We start from the raw sequence: 19,326 nt of genomic DNA, 5'->3' as shown, positions 1-19,326 counted from the left end.
CTAATCATACACTGCCTTTTTAAAATATAATTTACCAGCTGGTTAGCTAGCAAACATGTTGTCTTGGAAAGAAACATAATGAAAAAACTGATCCATTATTGCCAGATGCTGACCACACAGTCAAAGAGTTCAATCATCGGAAAATTGCTAAAATGTATCTGTCTCATGTAATGAGTTGGCACAATTTTGAACACAAACATTTGTGATTAACCATGTTGAAATCTTTAATTAATTTTGTTAGCTTTGTATCTCACAATTTTTTTTTAAAGTATACTGATTTCTTTCAATAACCTTAATTTTAATCAGCCTCTTTAATAGTCTGGATCCAGAAATGTAAAATACTTTCCTCTTAAAGCTGGTTCACTTGAGTAGTTGAAATTGTGAAATCTGCAGTGATTGTTTCAGAATATTGTTCTTTGTGGAAAAGAATGGACAAGATTCTGTGTTCAGGAAAAAATGTTCAATTAAAAGGAAATATGGGTGTGACAACTAAGGATTTTTCTCTGCTCTGCTGAGGAATAAGTCAGGGGTTTAGTTCCAAATGATCTGATATTCTTTGATTGTGAACCTGGTCAGTGGGCTTTCATGGGATCAGCACCTAAGGGACACTTCACAGCTGAACCAAATTTGTCTACACATGCCCTTCAAGTAAGGATATTCAATTGTTACAACATGGCAGCCATGGTTTTTGTGATAAAAGCTGACTTAAGCCATGGAAATTAAGACTGAATATAATACCTAAGGTAGGATCTCCACATCTTCTATTGCTCTCCCCTCCTGCTTTTCATCATTCACAGTTACTCTCTTACCTATCCCCTTTCAACCCTCTAATTTTTTTCCTTATGATCTTGTTACATGCTATATCTCAATATTGTGCTACTCTACCCCTTTCACCCTGTTGTCCATCTGTCTTTTCTCCTCCTGACCAGCTTCTAATGTGGACTAGGGCCAAATGGCTTGTTTCCACACTGTAGGGAATCTAATGTAATCCTGTTGAGCCTCTTCTCTACACTCCTTTCCCACACACCCTATCCTACAGCCCCTCCCCTCACACTATCAATGCTCCTCCATCCATCCTCTCATTCCAGCTCCTCACTCCAGTCACACGCCCTCCTCTCAACTGATGCCTAGACCACTTCATAACATCCCTCAGACTTCACACCCACAATATTCATCACTGCTGACAGCCCCACCACACATTCCTTCAGCTCCAACTCTTTTTGTTTTGTTCTCTCTCTCTCTCTCTCTTTCTCTCTCTCTCTCTCAACCCCGCATAGCCTCAGCAACTTCTCAACCCTAACCCCCACCCCCCCACCCGGCCTCGGCAACCTCTCATCCCAACCCCACAAGGCCTTGGCAACTTCTCAACCCCCCCCACGTGGCCTCGGCAACCTCTCATCCCAACCCCACAAGGCCTTGGCAACTTCTCAACCCTAACCCCCCAAACCCGAATGACCTCGGCAATTCTTACCCCCCACCCCGCATGGCCTTGGCAATTCTCACCCCCCAACCCCTCATAGCCTCTGCAACTTCTCACCCCCCAACCCCGCATGGCCTCGGCAATTCTCACCACCAACCCAAACCCAAATGGCCTCAGCAACTTCTCACTCCCAATCCCAAATAGCCTCAGCCTCAGCAGCTTCTCACCCCCAACCCCGCATGGCCTCAAACTTCTCACCCCTAAACCCCACATTGAATCGGCAACTTCTCACCCCCAACCCTGTGTGGCCTTGGCAAATTGTCTTTCCCCAAGTGGTCTGGGCAACCCCCCACCACTTACCCTCACCCGCCCGTTTTCCCCACCCCTTCCCACCTACACGTTTTCTCCCACGCACATTTCATTTGCCCCCACCCCTCTCCCGCTCCCCTCAACCACACATCCTCTCCACCACCGCCTCCCCCAATCCACACCATATCACCACTCCCTTCTCCCTCAACCCACACCTTCTTCACCCCTCACCCAGATCCCACATTATCCGAAATCCCTCCTAATCCATTGCCGTGCTCCCTAAAACGTTTCCACACACTCTCTTTCCTTCCCCTCTCGCCTCAAGCTGTGCTCTCTCTCCATCCCTGCCCCCTCTGTCTCGGTGCTGCGCCTGCTCCTGTTGATGCTGCTGCTGCTGTCAGTCAGCTGCAGGGAACTGACTGTGAGCGGCTGTGGAGCGGGCTCTGGCTGCTTGGGGATCTTCTCCGTGTAGCCGTGGACAAGGCAGCGAGAGGCGGCGGCCAGCCCTGGCCGGGGAGCAGTCCTGGGGCTGAGACCGGGGGAGGCCGCTCCCGAACCCCCCGGATGGATCCTGTGCTCTGACCCGGGACCCGGAGCTCTCGCTATGGGAACCTCTGCTTCATCTATCGCCACGGAGACAGATGCCGGCCTCCCAGCCACCACCGCCGCTTCCCCGCCAGGCTGGAATGGCCCTGGGAGTCCGCTCTGGGTGAGCGGGACACTGGCCGCCGCTCGGGTGGAGAGCGCCCGAAGTCGCCAGCAGCAAGTCCCGAGGAGTCGCAGCAGGTAACCAGACACTGGGGAGGGGGGGAAGCGGGTTACAACCACTGGAATAAAGTCAGTCAAACCGAGTTTAACAGCAACATCATTGCAGACACTCCACTCAAATTGATATGTTGGGGAGAGATCAGGAGTGTGAATTTAAATTATAAAGCAGTAACCAGTACGACTCTGAGGTATAGTGGGACAGCAGAAAGTAAAGTGAGGAGGTGTAACCCTGCAATGTCAGAGCTGGAGGTTCTAGATCAGACTACACTTTTTCAAAGTCGCTTCAAGGGAAATATGATAAAATAGGATTGAACAGATGCAAGGTGAGAAACATTTTTAAAAAAAAAATTATGTATACCAATCACGAGTGCAGGAAGAATAAAAACCGTAAAATTACAGTACTCGAGAATGTTGGCGAAGCAAATTATTTTACAGCACAGAACAGTTATCAGAAGTCTGAGCTGTAAGATTAGAAAGCTAATAAGCCAAATCCTGGAAAAGAAGAGCAGCAGCAAAAGTGGTTGGAAAACAGAAGCAATTAATCTAGGTTGTGGGATGGACAGTAATGGTTGTGTAGGTTTGATTACGAAGAGCCGGAGCAGATTTCTTCCAGCTTACCTGTCCCATCACTGTTCTTTAAATCACGGTTTATGCTGAAATCATCGCAATTTTATTTTGGTGTTATCTGGATGAGTGAGGGGTTAACTGGGCTAATTGCGTTGTAGAATCTTACAACCATGTTATTGACGTTGGTATAGTTTTTTCCACGATGGAATATGAAGAAATACTATTAAATCTGCTGGCATTGAATTTTATGTTGTCAGTGCACTAGTTCCTGTTTGCTGGTTTAAAAAAAACATTATTTTTCCACATCTAGACTAGAGGGCAAGGTTTGAAGATGAAGGGAGGGAGATTTAAAAAAGACACGAGGCAATTTTTCTTTTGGAGGGTGGTTCACATGTGGAATGAACTTCCTTTAAAAAAGTGGTGGATTTGGGTACAATTACAGCGTTTAAAAGACATTTGGATAGATACATGAATAGGGCAGGTTTGAAGGATTTAAACATATTTAAACATCCAGCTCCTTTGTCCTCACTTAAACAAGAAGTCTAGAAACAGTTGTCTAATGTTGCACTTTAGAGCATCTCACGAGTTCTTATCCCAAGGTGTGTAATTGAAATCTCAACTGAGCTAGGTTTGACCCATGAAGTGGGAGAAATGTTTAGTAAATTCAAGAGGTTGATACCATAGCTGCAACGTTTAAAAGGCATCTGGATGGGTATATGAATAGGAAGGGTTTGGAGGGCTATGGGCCCAGTACTGGCAGGTGGGACTAGATTGGGTTTGGCTGTCAGATCGGTATGTATGAGTTGGACCAAAGGGTCTGTTTCTGTGTTGTACATCTCTATGATTCTATGACTGCGTCTCAACAATTAGATTGCGTCCTGTAATTGTACAAGGCTTTAAAAATGTGATTACGATTACAAATATAGCTCATTTCGCCCTAAAAACAGTGCTTTCCAAACCTTTCCATGCTGTGATTCCATTTCGAAATTAAAGATTGTTGTAACCCTTATGTGGCAGCAGGGTCTGTTAGAGCCAGAGAACAGCTGTACAACTATCAGAGTTCCCCGATGACTGTTGTTCCCTTAGAATTTGCAATCCCAAGATTCAGCTCGTGGCCCCACTTTGGGAAGCCCTGCCCGAGTGAATGGAAAGTGAAGCTCCTTGCGATTTGTTTTCATTTAATTATTGTATACTATCTGGATCTTAAGGGTGTTGAGTTTTAATTATAAGGGAAAATGTTTCCTGAGGTATTTTTTGCTGTTTCCCAGCTCAGCATTTCACATATACATATTCTGTGTTGTGTTGTAAGATATGATTTTGTGATTGCTGTCGGTGGCCAAATTTAATACTGTCTAAAGCTGCATTTTAAGAAATGATTTATCTTTTTTTAAAAATGCCAGAAATTGTGCCACAGAAGATCCACATTTTTGCTTTACTGTGAGTTGCTGATATAACAGACTTTATGAAAAGAAGTCCATTTGCTATACACGAACTGACTATTTTGTCACAATGAGAACCTGTTTGCGTGACTGACAACGCTAATGGGATTGAATGGTGACTGGTTGGTAAATTGATCTGTACAATCGGTCCCTTCTACCGCTCCTACTCGAGAACAATTGCATGGTTTTGATCAGTCGTGAAGGAGCCTGCCACCTAATGGTTAGATGAGACAGAAAACATGCATTTCTGTATTGCAGAAAGTGAGATTTCTTAGTATGAGTCATAGTCATACAGCAGGGAAACAGATCCTTAGGTCCAACTAGTCCATGCTGAACATAATCCCAAACTAAATGAGTCCCACCTGCCTGTTCCTGGTACACATCCCTCCAGATCTCTCCTATTCATGTATCTAACCAAATGTCTTTTAAACGTTATAATTGTACCCGCATCCACCACTTTCTTTAGGATGTTCATTTCACATGTGAACCACCCTGCGTAAAAAAAAATTGCCACTTTTTAAAAAAAAAATCTCTCTCTCCTCTCATCTTAAAACTGTGCCCTCTAATCTTGAAATCCCCTATCCAAGGGAAAAGACAACTACCATTAACTCTCATTATTTTATAAAGTTCAATCAGATTGCTTCTCTACCTCCTATATTCCAGTGGAAAAAGTCCCAGCCTTTCTTTATAACTCAAACTTTCTATACCTGGCAACATCCTGGTAAATCTGAACCTTCTCCAGGTTGATAATATCCTTCCTATAACTGTGCGACCAGAACAAGACACTATTCCAGAAGGGGCCTCACCAATGTCCTGTACAACCTCAACATGACTTCCCAACCCCTATACTCCAAAGGACTGAACAATGAAGGCAAGTGTGCCAAACACCTTTTTTAACCACCCTGTCCATGTGTGGTGCAAACTTCAAAGAATTGTGTCCCTGTACTCCCAGGTCCCTCTGTTTTACCAAAGGCTCTACCATTAATTGTACAAGCCCTATCCTTGTTTGTTGTACCAAAATGCAATACCTTACATTTATCCAGATTGAACTTCAATTGCCATTTTTTCATCCCATTGACTCATTTGATCAAGATCCCTTTGTAATCCTTTTTCACTGTCTACAATGCTGCCAATTTTGGTGTTGTCTGCAAACTGACTAACAATGCCTTCTATATGAATGATTTGGATGAGAATATAAATGACGAGTCAGGAAAAAAAAATCTGTTTAAATTAGGAATGAATGAATATGTGTACCAGGGAAATGTACTTGGAATACAGTGACCAGTTTAGATTAGATTACTTAGTGTGGAAACAGGCCCTTCGGCCCGACAAGTCCACACTGAACCGCCGAAGTGCAACCCACCCAGACCCATTCCACTACATTTACCCCTTCACCTAACACTACAGGCACATTGATTACAAACTATAAGTAGCTTTTTAAAAAAACATTCTCCGATGGTATCAGAGCTAAGAGGTTATATCTATCAGGGATATTTATCAGGCTGGGGTACTTTTCTCTGGAAAAGGACACAGAGCACGTTGACTTCTTTGAGACCAGAACTAGCACCCATAAATATAAGATGCCCATTAATAAATCCAATTGGGAATTCAGGACAAACCTCTACCTAGAGTAGTTTGTGTGGAGTTTGTTATAGCATTGAGCATTGAAATAAAGATTAAATGCATTTATGGGAGGGTGGGTAATCAGTGAGAAGAATGGAGTGATAAGTTGATGAGGTTCAATGAAAGGTAGGAGGCTGCTTATCAAGTAAGAATGCTGACTTGGGTGCACTGAGCTGAATGACCTGTAACCATGAAACTGTGACCCGTTTACATTATTGCATTTGAAAACAGATGAAATAAGGGAAAACTCTAGAAAATAAAAAAGCTACTGGACACTCACTTTGTTTCTAGGTCTTCATTGGTTGAGAGTTGGAGTTATGGGTAAATGCAACCTCTGGTAAATAAAGTTGCTATAGATTATCAGACCATAGGGCTGCTGTTTCATTAGAGAGACAACTTGTAGTGGTTTAATCTGAGGGTCACCATGCCTCTGGCTGGGGGAAGAGGTTGAGAAGGACAATCCTTTATAATAACCTCAGCTTGTGTGGGAATTGAACTCATGCTGTTGGCATCACTCTGCATTGCACAGCAGCTGTCTAACCAACTGAGCTAAATGACTCTTTTGAGCTAGACACATCAGGTTTGAGTCCTGTTAATATGAGCAGAATCTGCAATGTCTGAGGGGACTATGTAGCTCCTGGTCATACAACATCTGCTGACTGTGTGCATGTAGATAGGTGTCTGGTGAGGATAAGATTGATGTTTGATGTTCTGTCAGGGTTAACAAGTGACAGGGAAATGTGAAAAAGGCAGTTGCAGGTAGCAATTAAGCTGGTATAAGAAGCATTCTATTGTAACATAACTAATACTCCCCTAAGAAGAAACAAAGTTTACATGAAAGACAGTTGATACAACATTGCAAGTTGTGACTGTTGTCACCACTGTACAGCCTGCATTTCCCTTATACAGAAATGGACATAACAGCCGAAGCAGTCTGCTGCTGAGCTGAATGTTTTCTCTGGAAGCAAATGTTATTCAGTTTGTGAATATGCTCTCTAATCACCTTGTAACTGTAGATATTTTCCATTTTTAAAAAAAATGCAAAAACCACTGAGCAATAAACCGAGAGAAAAGATGGCGTAATTCTTCACAGCACCTTTTTATTGTGCAACGCTTTGAGGTCAATTAATTGCAAATGGCATTTGTGTCTCTTCTGTTCCTCCTAGAAGTGACTGTTACTAAGATTGAAGTCTCCCTACAGGAAGAATTCAGGCCTGAGATTGAAGGTTTGTGCTTTCTGCACTATCCTGCTCTTGAATCAACAATAATAAACCAAATCATCACCCTTATCCTAAGAGAGTTAAAAATGTGATCTTGTTCACGTATCTACGTTTGTGTGATGCTCCTACTATCCGTGGTGTAACAAGTTAGTCATCATTGTTAAAAACATAATGATGGATAAAGTAGTGAAGACAGCTACATGCTCAACTTCAAAAAGAGTAAAGAAATGCCTCTAATACTATAGTGATTATGTTACTGGACTGATAATCCAGAAACCATGAGTTCACATCCCACCCTGGCAGTTTGAGAATTTGAGTTCAGTTTTAAATATTATGGAAATTAAGAAACTGCCCTCTGTAAAATGGTCGTAATAGTATTGGATTGATGTTTGTTTTTGGAAAAATGGACTAATTCACTCATTCGTTTAGGAAGGAAACCTGCCATTCTTACCTGGCCTACATGTGGTTCCACACTACACCAATGCGGTTACTCTTAACTGCTTTCTGAAGAGGCTTAGAAAATACTCAGTTGTATTAAACTATTACAAGAAAAACCCTTCACCACCTTCCTAGGATAACTAGGGATGGAGCATTAATTTCATCAATGCTAGTGTTCCTGTGCCCATAAAAATGAATCTTAAAATATACCTTGGATGGAATTGGAAAGAGAAATCAGGCTTTTATCGGTTTGCTAGTAATGTCACCTAGAGAGAAAAATAAGTGACATTTTCTGCAGATAATTTGGAATTACTGATATTGTTTGTAAATAGCCAACAAACTACTACAGTATGGGGTTAAATTCACATGGAAGTAATCCAATTGTAATCGAGATCACAATCATTAATTTGTCACATCAGTCCAGGAGTGAGAGAGAGGAAGACTGAGTGGGTGGAGTAGGTAAGTGGAAGAGTAATGAGAACATGCTAGAAATCTCAGCTTACATAATGAACACACAGAATGCAGTGTTCAGTGCACCGTTAATAAAATGGTTCCAGTAATTACAAAAGAAGAATAGCTGTTTGTCTTTACATGCAATTAAAAATGCAACAATGCTTAAAGGGTTTTCTACTTACCTTGGAGCATTCATTATTTTGGAATATCGAAACATAAAACATTTTTCATTGCTGTATATATAATTCATAGTTTCATATCATAGTTGAACCAGTTCAATGTCATAAAGTTTTACATCAATGTACCCAACTGATCTACATTAACTGTAGGACATGCAGCAAAGCCTGTGGCTTGCCAAGGTAGAAATAATTCTGTTACAACCGCACTAAGACTATTGGACTGAGCTGTTTGTGCTTAATTATTCACTGTTTTTATACAGTTCTAGTTTCTTTCCCTTCTAATGATGCCTCAGTCTCCTTTTTTCTTCTTAATTACATTCCCTTCGTGCCTTGCTTTATAATGCACTTCTGTTGCAGAGTGAGTGACTTTTTAGATATTGAAAACATGAATTTACAAAATAGCAGAAGTTGACTGTTTAACCACTCAAGTTGCTCTGCATTTTACAAGATCGTGGCTGACCTGTTTGTTTTTCAAATTTTCATGGGCTCACGGTGGCTCAATGGTTAGCACTGCTGCCTCACAGCGTCAGGAACCTGTGTTTGATTCCTGCCTCGGGTGACTGTCTGTCTGTGTGGAGTTAGCACGTTCTCCCCGTGTCTGCGTGGGTTTCTTCTGGGTGCTCTGGTTTCCTCCCACAATCCAAAGATGTGCAGGTCAGGTGAATTGGTCATACTAAATTGCGCATAGTATTAGGTGCCTTATCTCTCCATGCTTCAGGCTCACTGCCTTTATTCCTGATGAAGGGCTTTTGCCTGAAACGTCGATTTCGCTGCTCCTTGGATGCTGCCTGAACTGCTGTGCTCTTCCAGCACCACTAATCCAGGATAGGGGTCTGGATGGGTTACTCTCCAGGTGGTCGGTGTGGACTTGTTTGGCCAAAGGGCCTGTTTCCATACCGTAAAGATTCTAATTCTAATTCTAATTCTAAACATGTTCCTATATTTCCTGGTGATGACCCTCTATTTCCTTTGCTTAACAAGAATCTGTCCATCTGTCTTAAAAATATTCAATGACTGTGTGTCCACTGCTTTCTGAGGCAGACTGTTGCAAAGTTTCACAACCCTCTGAGAAAAAGTTCTTGTCCTTTGTTCTGAAAGTGTGACATCTAATTCTAGATTGACCCACAAGAGGAAACATTCTTTCTACTTGGTAAAGACTGTTCAGGATCTTATACACTTCAACTTGGAGATAGTGAGGACTGCAGATAATGGTAAGTCAGAATCAATAAAATGTGGAACTTGAGAAAGCACAGCAGGTCAAGCAGCACCAGAGGAGCAGGAGAGTCGATGTTTTGAACAGGATCCTGATGAAGGGTCCTGCCCGAAATGTCGACTCGCCTGCTCCTCTGCTGCTTGACCTGTTGTGCTTTTTCCAGCTCCACATTTGATCAACATAAACACTTCAACATTCACTCACATGCCCCACACCAACACCACCGCCATCACCACCCACTCACCCTGGGAAAAAAAATTCTAACTCGAATGGAAAAAAGCCTAGGTAGTCCAACCTATTCTTACAAGACAACCTGCTCATTCCAGCAATCAATCTGGACAATCTCAAACGCATGTTTTCAAAAGGTGAAATGTTTAGTACCATCTCTAGCCTATCATTAAGAGGCAAGAGAATGGTAGAGCAGCTAGGATACTTCCAGTTATAAGCAGGCACTGTTAGCACGTACAAACATTGCTTTCATTTCAATTTTAGATACAAATGAATACAATTTATAAATAAAGCATTTAAATGTTGACAAGTACAGGACAATTTGACACTAAAATGTTCCCTTTTGGACTGTCTCCATATTTGTACTTATTCCTGACGAAAGTTTTTAGTTTACCAAGATGAGGGGAAAGTGGATTATTGATAGTCATGGAACAGTACAACACCAAAAGAAGCCATTCGGCCTATTGTGTGTATGCTGGCTCTTTTCAGGTTTAGAAATCTAGGTCTACCATCCGCAGGTACAGAAGAAGACTCACTATTTTTACCTCAACAATGTGCCTGAATTCCAATTTCCAATATCCTATGTTGAAAAAACTGTGTGCAAGAGTAACATTGCAATATATTGAAGCACTATGTCATGCTTGTTGTGTTTTTCCTTTCAATACGCTTTATGTTCTTTAAGCTTTGCATCATGCCATGGTTAAGGGGAAGGATTGGAGTCTTGATTTTGTGGCTCCGATATGAACTAGTAAATAAAACAAGTGCTAAGAAGCACATACTAAGGTATGTTGCATGTACTTACTTGGTTTTCCCTTTGCTGTGCCTGTGAGCAACATAGTATTTCTCACTGATGGCCTAGTGGTACTACAACTAATTTGTTAACCCAGCAACCTAGGTAGTGTTTTGGAGATTCTGGTTCGAATCCCACCAGGATAGGTGATGGAACTTGAATGCCATAAAAATCTGGAATTAAGAGTCTAGCTATAACCATGAAACATTGTCAATTGTTGGAAAACTCCTCCTTACTAACATCTGGGGGCTTATGACAAAATTGGGAGAGCGGTCACTTAGGCTTGTCAAATAACAGCCTAACAGTCACACGCATGGAAGAATACCCTAAATTGAATGATCAAGGCACCACTATCACGATCTCTGGATATGTTCTATCCCACTGGCTGGACAGGCCCACAGAGGTGGTGATCCAGGGGTGTACAGTCAGGAGGGAATTGCCCTGGGAGTCCTCAACATTGACTCTGGATCTCATGAAATGTAGAAACTAAGAAAAGAGGTGTAGGAGTAAGCCATTTGGCCCTTCGAGCCTGCACCACCATTCAATATGATCATGCAATTTCCCCTTTCCCACTCTCTCCCCAAACACCCTGATGCCTTTAGCCACAAGGGCCATGTCCAGCTCCCTCTTAATGTGGATTAGATTCCCTACAGTATGGAGCAGGCCCTTCGGCCCAACAAATCAACACCAATCCTCTGAAGAGTAACACACCCAGACCCATTTCCCATCTTTATATTTACTCCTGACTAATGCATCCAACACTCTGGGAATTTAGCATGGCCAATTCACCTGACTTGCACATCTTTGGATTGTGGGGGGGAAACCGGAGCTCCTGGAGGAAACCCACACAGACATAGGAAGAGAATGTGCAAACTCCACACAGTCACCCGAGGCTGGAATCGAACCCGGGTCCCTGATGCTGTGAGGTAGCATTGCTAACCATTGAGCCACCGTGCTGCGCCAATCTAATGAACTGGCTCCAACAACTTGCTGTCAGAGAGAATTCCACAGGCTCGCAACTGTCTGAGTGAAGAAATGCTTCCTCAGTTCAGTCCTGAATGCCTTACTCCTTATTCTTAGACTGTGACCCCTTTCTGGACTTCCCAAAAATTGGGTGCATTCTTTCTTTCTGCATCTAGCCTGTAGTTCAGTCTCATCAGGATTCACCTTCCCCCTCCACTTTCTTCTAAATTTGAGCGATTACAAGTGCAGTCCAGTGCAAGGAAACTGCCTACTGATCACCATGGAGTATCCCAATCCCTCTACACCTCCATTCGCCATGACCAGGGCCTCCAAGCCCTCCGTTTTTTCCTCTCCAGACGTCCCCACCAGTACCCTTCCACTGACACACTCATTCGTTTGGCCGAACTGGTCCTCACCCTTAACAATTTCTCCTTTGAATCCTCCCACTTTCTCCAGACCAAAGGCGTAGCCATGGGCACACGTATGGGCCCCAGCTATGCCTGTCTCTTTGTTGGCTATGTAGAACAGTTGATCTTCCGTAATTACACCGGCACCACTCCCCACCTCTTCCTCTGCTACATTGATGACTGCATTGGCGCCACCTCGTGCTCCCGCGAGGAGGTTGAGCAATTCATCAACTTCACCAACACATTCCACCCTGACCTTAAATTTACCTGGACTATCTCTGACACCTCGCTCCCCTTCTTGGACCTCTCCATCTCCATTAGTGACGACCGACTTGACACTGACATTTTTTACAAACCCACTGACTCCCATAGCTACCTGGATTACATCTCTTCCCACCCTATCTCTTGCAAAAATGCCATCCCGTATTCCCAATTTCTCCGCCTCCGCCGTATCTGCTCCCAGGAGGACCAGTTCCACCATAGGACACACCAGATGGCCTCCTTCTTTAGAGACCGCAACTTCCCTTCCCACGTGGTTAAAGATGCCCTCCAACGCATCTCGTCCACATCCCGCACCTCCGCCCTCAGACCCCACCCCTCCAACCGTAACAAGGACAGAACGCCCCTGGTGCTCACCTTCCACCCTACAAACCTTCGCATCAACCAAATCATCCACCGACATTTCCGCCACCTCCAAACAGACCCCACCACCAGGGATATATTTCCCTCCCCACCCCTTTCCGCCTTCCGCAAAGACCGTTCCCTCCGTGACTACCTGGTCAGGTCCACACCCCCCTACGACCCACCCTCCCATTCTGGCACTTTCCCCTGCCACCGCAGGAACTGTAAAACCTGTGCCTACACCTCCTCCCTCACCTCTATCCAAGGCCCTAAAGGAGCCTTCCACATCCATCAAAGTTTCACCTGCACATCCACCAATATCATTTATTGTATCCGTTGCTCCCGATGCGGTCTCCTCTACATTGGGGAGACTGGGCGCCTCCTAGCAGAGCGCTTTAGGGAACATCTCCGAGACACCCGCACCAATCAACCAAACCGCCCCGTGGCCCAACATTTCAACTCCCCCTCCCACTCTGCCGAGGACATGGAGGTCCTGGGCCTCCTTCACCGCCGCTCCCTCACCACCAGACGCCTGGAGGAAGAACGCCTCATCTTCCGCCTCGGAACACTTCAACCCCAGGGCATCAATGTGGACTTCAACAGCTTCCTCATTTCCCCTTCCCCCACCTCATCCTAGTTTCAAACTTCCAGCTCAGTTACTGCCTCCTTGACTTGTCCGACCTGCCTATCTTCTTTTCCACCTATCCACTCCACCCTCTCCTCCTTGACCTATCACCTTCATCTCCTCCCCCACTCACCCATTGTACTCTATGCTACTCTCTCCCCACCCCCACCCTCCTCTAGCTTATCTCTCCATGCTTCAGGCTCACTGCCTTTATTCCTGATGAAGGGCTTTTGCCCGAAACGTTGATTTCGCTGCTCGTTGGATGCTGCCTGAACTGCTGTGCTCTTCCAGCACCACTAATCCAGTATTTGATTTTAAGCATCTGCAGTCATTGTTTTTACCTTACTGATCACCATGTACTGTCCTTCTTTGGCTGACGAATCAGTACTACTCCATGTTGAACAACACTTTGAGGAAGCACTAAGGATGACAAGGGTGCAGAGTGTACTCTGGATAAGGGATTTCAATGTCCACCATCAGTGATTCAGTAGCAGCAGTACTGTTTGAGCTGATTGAATCCTAAAGGACAATGCTGTGAGACCCAGTCTGTGCTAGATGGTGAGGGAACCAATAAGGGGCATACTTGAACTCATCCTCATTAACCTGCCTGCTGCAGATATGTTTGTCCATGACAGTATCAGTAGGAATGATCCCCACACAGTTCCCTTTGTTGCAGCGTTAAGCCACTGTTGTGGACCAGGCCAGACCCTTTAAAACGTTTTGTGAGGGTAACCCAGATCCTAACTTTTGTTAGTTGTTTTCAGCACGTATAAAGTGGATATTCCAGGAAAGATCCTGCTGGTTTTAAATAAAAACAATTTATTTACAAGATTACCAAATGAAACACAAACAAAAGAGAACAGAATAACTTAATTTATCGGGAAACCCAACAGATTATCCTAATTTAATGATGCTGTTCCCAATACTTGCAACAATCCCTCTAAACACCCCTTGGCACAAAAGCTAAAGTCAAACACAGGTTCTTACAAGAGAGAAGTCAGAGAGAGGTCAGCATGGACCTGCTTCTTTGAGTCCAGCAGCTTTTTCAACCTACTGCTAAAAACCAAACAGAGAAAAGCTGAGCTGGGAGAGCTGGCCACTCCCCTTTCATTGTACAATTGCTTTTTTTTTCAAAAAAACTTGAAAGCCTGTTTCCCAAGGCAGTCTGTTAGCTATAATCAAGCTGCCCCTAAAACCCTTCAATTTAAACTTCTGAGTCTGTCTTTTATGACCTCTCTGGGAGGGTGTGGGGGGGGGGGGGGGGGGGGGGGGAAGAAATAAGGAGATCATAACCTTGTTAAAGAAACATCTTCGTCACATCATATTGTTTGGTATTATCACTGTGCTAAATAGGGCAGACTTTGGACATAGCTAGCAACTCGCGACTGGGCACGTCTGGGTCAAAATCCTGGAATTGCCTCCTAATGGCTTTTTGTGATGATCTACAGCACATGGACTGCAATGGTTCCAGAAAGCAACTTACCACTACTTTCTCAAAGGCAACTGCTGATCGACAATAAATGTCCCATGAGTGAATAATAAAAACCCGTAAAACTCTTACTTTGTGTTTGCAACCCTCACTTTGGGAAGGTCTGATTTTAATAGTTTGCTTTTTGTATGATTTTCATTCTTTTTTCCTTCTCACATTGTTTCAACCTAATTTATTTATCTTGTGATGCGTTTCCTTTGCCTGACAGTCCATTTACAGGAAAGGTGATACTTTAACCACTCGTTCTAAAGAAAGGTTGTCAAATTGACTGTTTTTGAGTCAAAGTGTGATGGAGAAACACAGCAGGTCTGGCAGTCTCTGCTGAGAGAAAAACAGAGTTAATGTTTCAATGCCAGTCAGATGTTCTGGCAATGGGCCAAGTGCTGGATAATTGGATCGGCACAGTTAGGTTGTTTTTGACCGGTACAAAGTTGATGAACCAAAGAGCTTTTTTCTGTGCTGTAGACTTCCCGTGATTCTATAACAGTTGATCTGCTTTGCCTACCTCATTCCTCAATGGACTTGAGCCATACTAAATTCTCCTGAACATAGATCAGGAACGCTTCTCTGTCTTTTTCATTGACACTGTTCCAGTCCCAGTCTATATGAGGTAATCTAGTAGATACTAAGCACATCATTTGTATAATGCTGTTCACTAGTGCTAATGCATTTTGTAGTTACCTGTTGGTTGTAAGAATCATCCAAATGTAGTTGTGAAGAACTAGATCCTGTGTAACGCCCTTAAATAAACAAATTATGACTCCGTCAAAGAGAGTGTTTTAGGAACTCTCATTGAATCTTGGTCTTCTGAATATCTTCTGAGGTATGGAATTTTTTGGCTATATTTCACTTGCATATGGCTTGATGACTCTTCAATTCTCTTTACTCACATTGCAATTGTGCCCAGCTATAGCATGGGCCTCACTGCATGTTTGAAAAAAAACACTTTTTTTTGATTCTGATAACCACTTCTATTGGTCCACAGCTCTTGCTAGAATTTTTTTCTTTGCTTGTCTCACAGCTGCTTCCAGGCTGACTTGAACTGCCTTTCTGTGAGAAACCACAATGATCAAAACCAGAGGAACAAAACTCACTGACAATTTAGATTTATTTTCCTAATCAACCTGTTCAGAGATGGTATCACATACCTCAGGAGCAGGTGGGACTTGAACCTGATCCTCCTGGCTCAGAGGTAGGGACATTACCACTGCACCACAGGAGCTGTAAACCTCCCTACACTCTATTGTCACTTCATGGCACATCTGTGATGTTCCAGATAAAGATTTAAACTAAGTATCCCCAACTTTAATTCTGTTACCTGACCTGTAAAGTATGTGGATACATTTTAAGACCTTTCCACGTTTGCCGCATGCTTTCAAACTCTTCTTTGACCTGGGAGAATTACATGAATAATGTAAACCCCTTGCTAGGACAAGCCTCCCCCATCATTTATGTTTTCCTGGTTCCCATTCTGACTGTATTCAATATGTATAGATGACCCTTTGAATTGCCATTACTTTAGGTCTGTGTGCTTCTCAAATTGGCTGCTGTCATTTGTCATGAGTTCATTTTTATAAAACTTTCAGTTTGAGGATTTTTTAATGTAACTTCTGAAATGTACCAATCGTGAAATTGCTTGTAACAAGAACAATTAACAATTTAGACTTTTTTAATACACTTTTTTTTAGTGTCCCCTTTCCTCTCCTCAGTTGTTCGGTTTTAAAAGGAGCAGAATGATGAGCAATATGATATTATCTGATTTCTATTTACCAGGATTTCAGTTGAAGCATGATACTAGGCTGTGAATGTAAAGTTCACAAGCACCAGCAGTGCAGGTATATCTTTAGCTCAGAATATGTACCGTGAGCATTTGAAAGCAAGAAGTCTAATAGTTACTGCTGATATCAGCGAATTCAAGTTTTATGTTAGTGGAATAACACCTGAAACCCTGCATTAAAGCAGCTTTAGGGGTTGAAGATTGGTTTGTTTTATTGTGAATTGATGTTGTCGCTCCATTCAGCAATTGTGCGCAAATGTAAATTATTGTACTTCCCAGCACCAGTTATCACTTGCATTCTCCCACTTTAAAACTTTTTGTATTGAAATCTAATGGAGCCTTGCTTTAACAACTTTTGTAAATGGCCATCTGTTCAAACACAAATATTGGATAAGAATTACCCTGTCTTTTATATTTTAACATTCATTCTGTGTGGATTAAGAATAAATCGTAATCATTGTTGCCTTTAAACATTCACCTTCATGTTATGATCCAATTGTTGAATAATATTTCTGACAGTGTTGATAGTGTATGTTGGATTTGGGGAGATTAGAAAGGGGATCCAAATATAAATCCTCTGCAAAAATGCTCAAGGTGGGAGGGAAGATGCTTTTTAGATTTTGAGTTTTCTTTTTCTTCCTGTGACATTGTCCAGACCTCAAAGCTGTGAATTGTATGTAGCCTCAAGAGATAACAGCCTTTCTGATCTTAGCCTGGTGTTTTAAAGGTGATAATAAGTAAATAGTGCAGCAAGTTTGAACATTTCCTAGGGCTGTATACAATGAACTCAGTGGTATCTGTATATGCAGGAATGTCAGCTATAATCATTATGATATCATGGAGGGCTGTATTTGGATGGAATTGCCATTTGTTTCCATGGTCATTGTAGTTTAACTACTTGATTGCTGAAGCCTTAGCATTGGAATTGATTTTTTCATTAATAAAAACAAATTACTGTGGATGTTGGAATCTGAAACCAAAAGAGAAAATGCCTGAAAATTTCAGCAGGTCTGGCAGCATCTGTAAGGAGAGAAAAGAGCTGATGTTTCGAGTCTAACTGACCCTTTGTCAAACAGTTGATTTTTCCTTGTTTGCGTCATTTTGCAATGTTGTTTGCGTTGAATTAACATGTAAGTTCTTCTCCTGGATCAACTCATCCAGAGATCGTCAAGTTCCTGTAGCAGATTATGGTCTGCTTTTATTAAGGAAATATTTCCTTTGTTTAAAAAGAATCTACAGTGGTGGCACTGTTGTGCTTTGGGCAGCTGACCAGTCTGTCCAAAAGTTAAGATGCAGGATCCTCAGGAGAGGATCAATGTTTATAGGAGGTCTTTGCTGAAGATTCCTACAGAAAAATGGGATAAACTCTGATTTGGTACATTTCAATAATGTTGTATCAAAAATGTTTGTACTTTGTTTAGACGCTGCCTGAAGTCATGGTCACATTTTTACCAACAGTGGTTTTTTTTTTAAAATGTTTTTAAATTTTGTTTAGACAGTGAAGGGAATGCAAGCAATTTTCATAAAGCTCTTCAATACCTAGAAAGAGCTCCTTTTAATGAAACATTCTGTTCTGACATTCATCCTTGCTTGCATCCAAAATCTCTTCAGCTGCAGTATTCCAGCTGTTCGGGAGCTATTCTCCATATGTTTGGTAATCCCAAATGCTGCTTGTAAAAACTTCAGGGACACTCTCTTCAACAGACTCAAAGTTCTGACTCTTGCATTAAAATCAAACCTTTTGGGACTCTGCAAGATGACGGCGATTCTGTAGAACTGCTGTGGACAGCTCTGCCTAACAGCCAAGGTGTACTGGTGTTTTTTGTCATCCCTGGCAAACTTAGGTGGAGGAATTATTAGCTTAAAACCTTACATTTGTAAATATTTAGGAAAGGGAAGGATGCCAAAGGGAAAAGGAGCAAGCAAGCAACAGCAGGGAGGACACTCCTACAGCACCTAGCACACCAGAGGCTACAGCAGCAGCCTCTCCTGTCCCCCCACCCACAGGGACCTGAGAGACTCTTAGGAATTGGCTGTGGCAATGGAGAGACTTATCTTGAAGGTTTGAGCTGCAGTTAAGGAGATCCGTGGGGAGATTCGTGCCCAGGTCCAATCCACCACAGCCATGCTGCAGAAGCATGAGCGGGAGATCCGGGTCCTTTGGGAGTGGCTGGAAGAGGTGGAGGGTAAACCAAGGCCTTAGAAGCAGCGACGGAGTCCTCTCATGCAGTTGGATCCAGGTGCTGGAGCGAGAGGTGCAGGCCTTGCGAGACCATATCGACGACCTCGAAAATCAAGGCCGGAGGATAAATCTCTGAAAATTGTTGGGCTCCCAGAAGGTGAGTAGCCAGTCAGATTTTTGAAAGCTGGCTGCCAAAGTTTTTTGGGTCTTCAGTTCCAGTCTAGTCAGATGCAGATTGAAAGGGCTTATCGGGTTAGTGCACAGCTCTGGAGCCGGTGCAGCAACCCCCCCCCAGTTCTAGTGCACGTCCACTCATATAGGACAAGCAAAAAGTCATAGAAGCCTCCAAATTACTGGCAAATGATCCACAGGCACTGCTGCACAAGGAGTACAAAAATCATGTTTTTCCAGAATTTCTCGGCAGCTTTAATTCGAAAGAGATAGCCCTTCAATGAAGTTAAAAAGAGGCTGAGGAACCTGGGTACCCAGTACTCCATGAGGCACCCCGCAGTGCTTCGTTTCAGCCATGAGGACTCAGTTTACACATTTGACTGAGCAGATAAAGTTTAAAAACTTTGTGGACACTTTAAAATAGATGGACTGGCCTGAAGAATA

The 19,326-nt window shown here is 43.0% G+C and overlaps 1 protein-coding gene across 6 annotated transcripts in view; it reads left to right on the top strand.

The window, feature by feature from the left end:
• The window catches only part of capn15 (calpain 15), a 302,119-nt gene that overhangs the window by 18,286 nt on the left and 264,507 nt on the right, over positions 1-19,326 (top strand). Inside the window, exon 1 of one of the 6 annotated variants that reach the window (XM_072559726.1) lies at positions 2,117-2,515. The exons of 4 other annotated variants lie outside the window; for them this stretch is intronic. In XM_072559726.1, the coding sequence (XP_072415827.1) occupies positions 2,334-2,515 (182 nt within the window). In that variant the 5' untranslated portion in view covers positions 2,117-2,333. Of the gene's footprint in view, positions 1-2,116; positions 2,516-19,326 lie in introns of those variants that run through there. One more of the 6 variants, XM_072559729.1, reaches the window with a different exon arrangement.

Source organism: Chiloscyllium punctatum, chromosome 40 (genome assembly GCF_047496795.1).
Source record: "Chiloscyllium punctatum isolate Juve2018m chromosome 40, sChiPun1.3, whole genome shotgun sequence".
In the NCBI taxonomy this organism is placed as follows: domain Eukaryota; kingdom Metazoa; phylum Chordata; class Chondrichthyes; order Orectolobiformes; family Hemiscylliidae; genus Chiloscyllium; species Chiloscyllium punctatum.
Note: the sequence above shows the minus strand (reverse complement) of the source record. Positions and strands in the feature narration are given on the sequence as shown.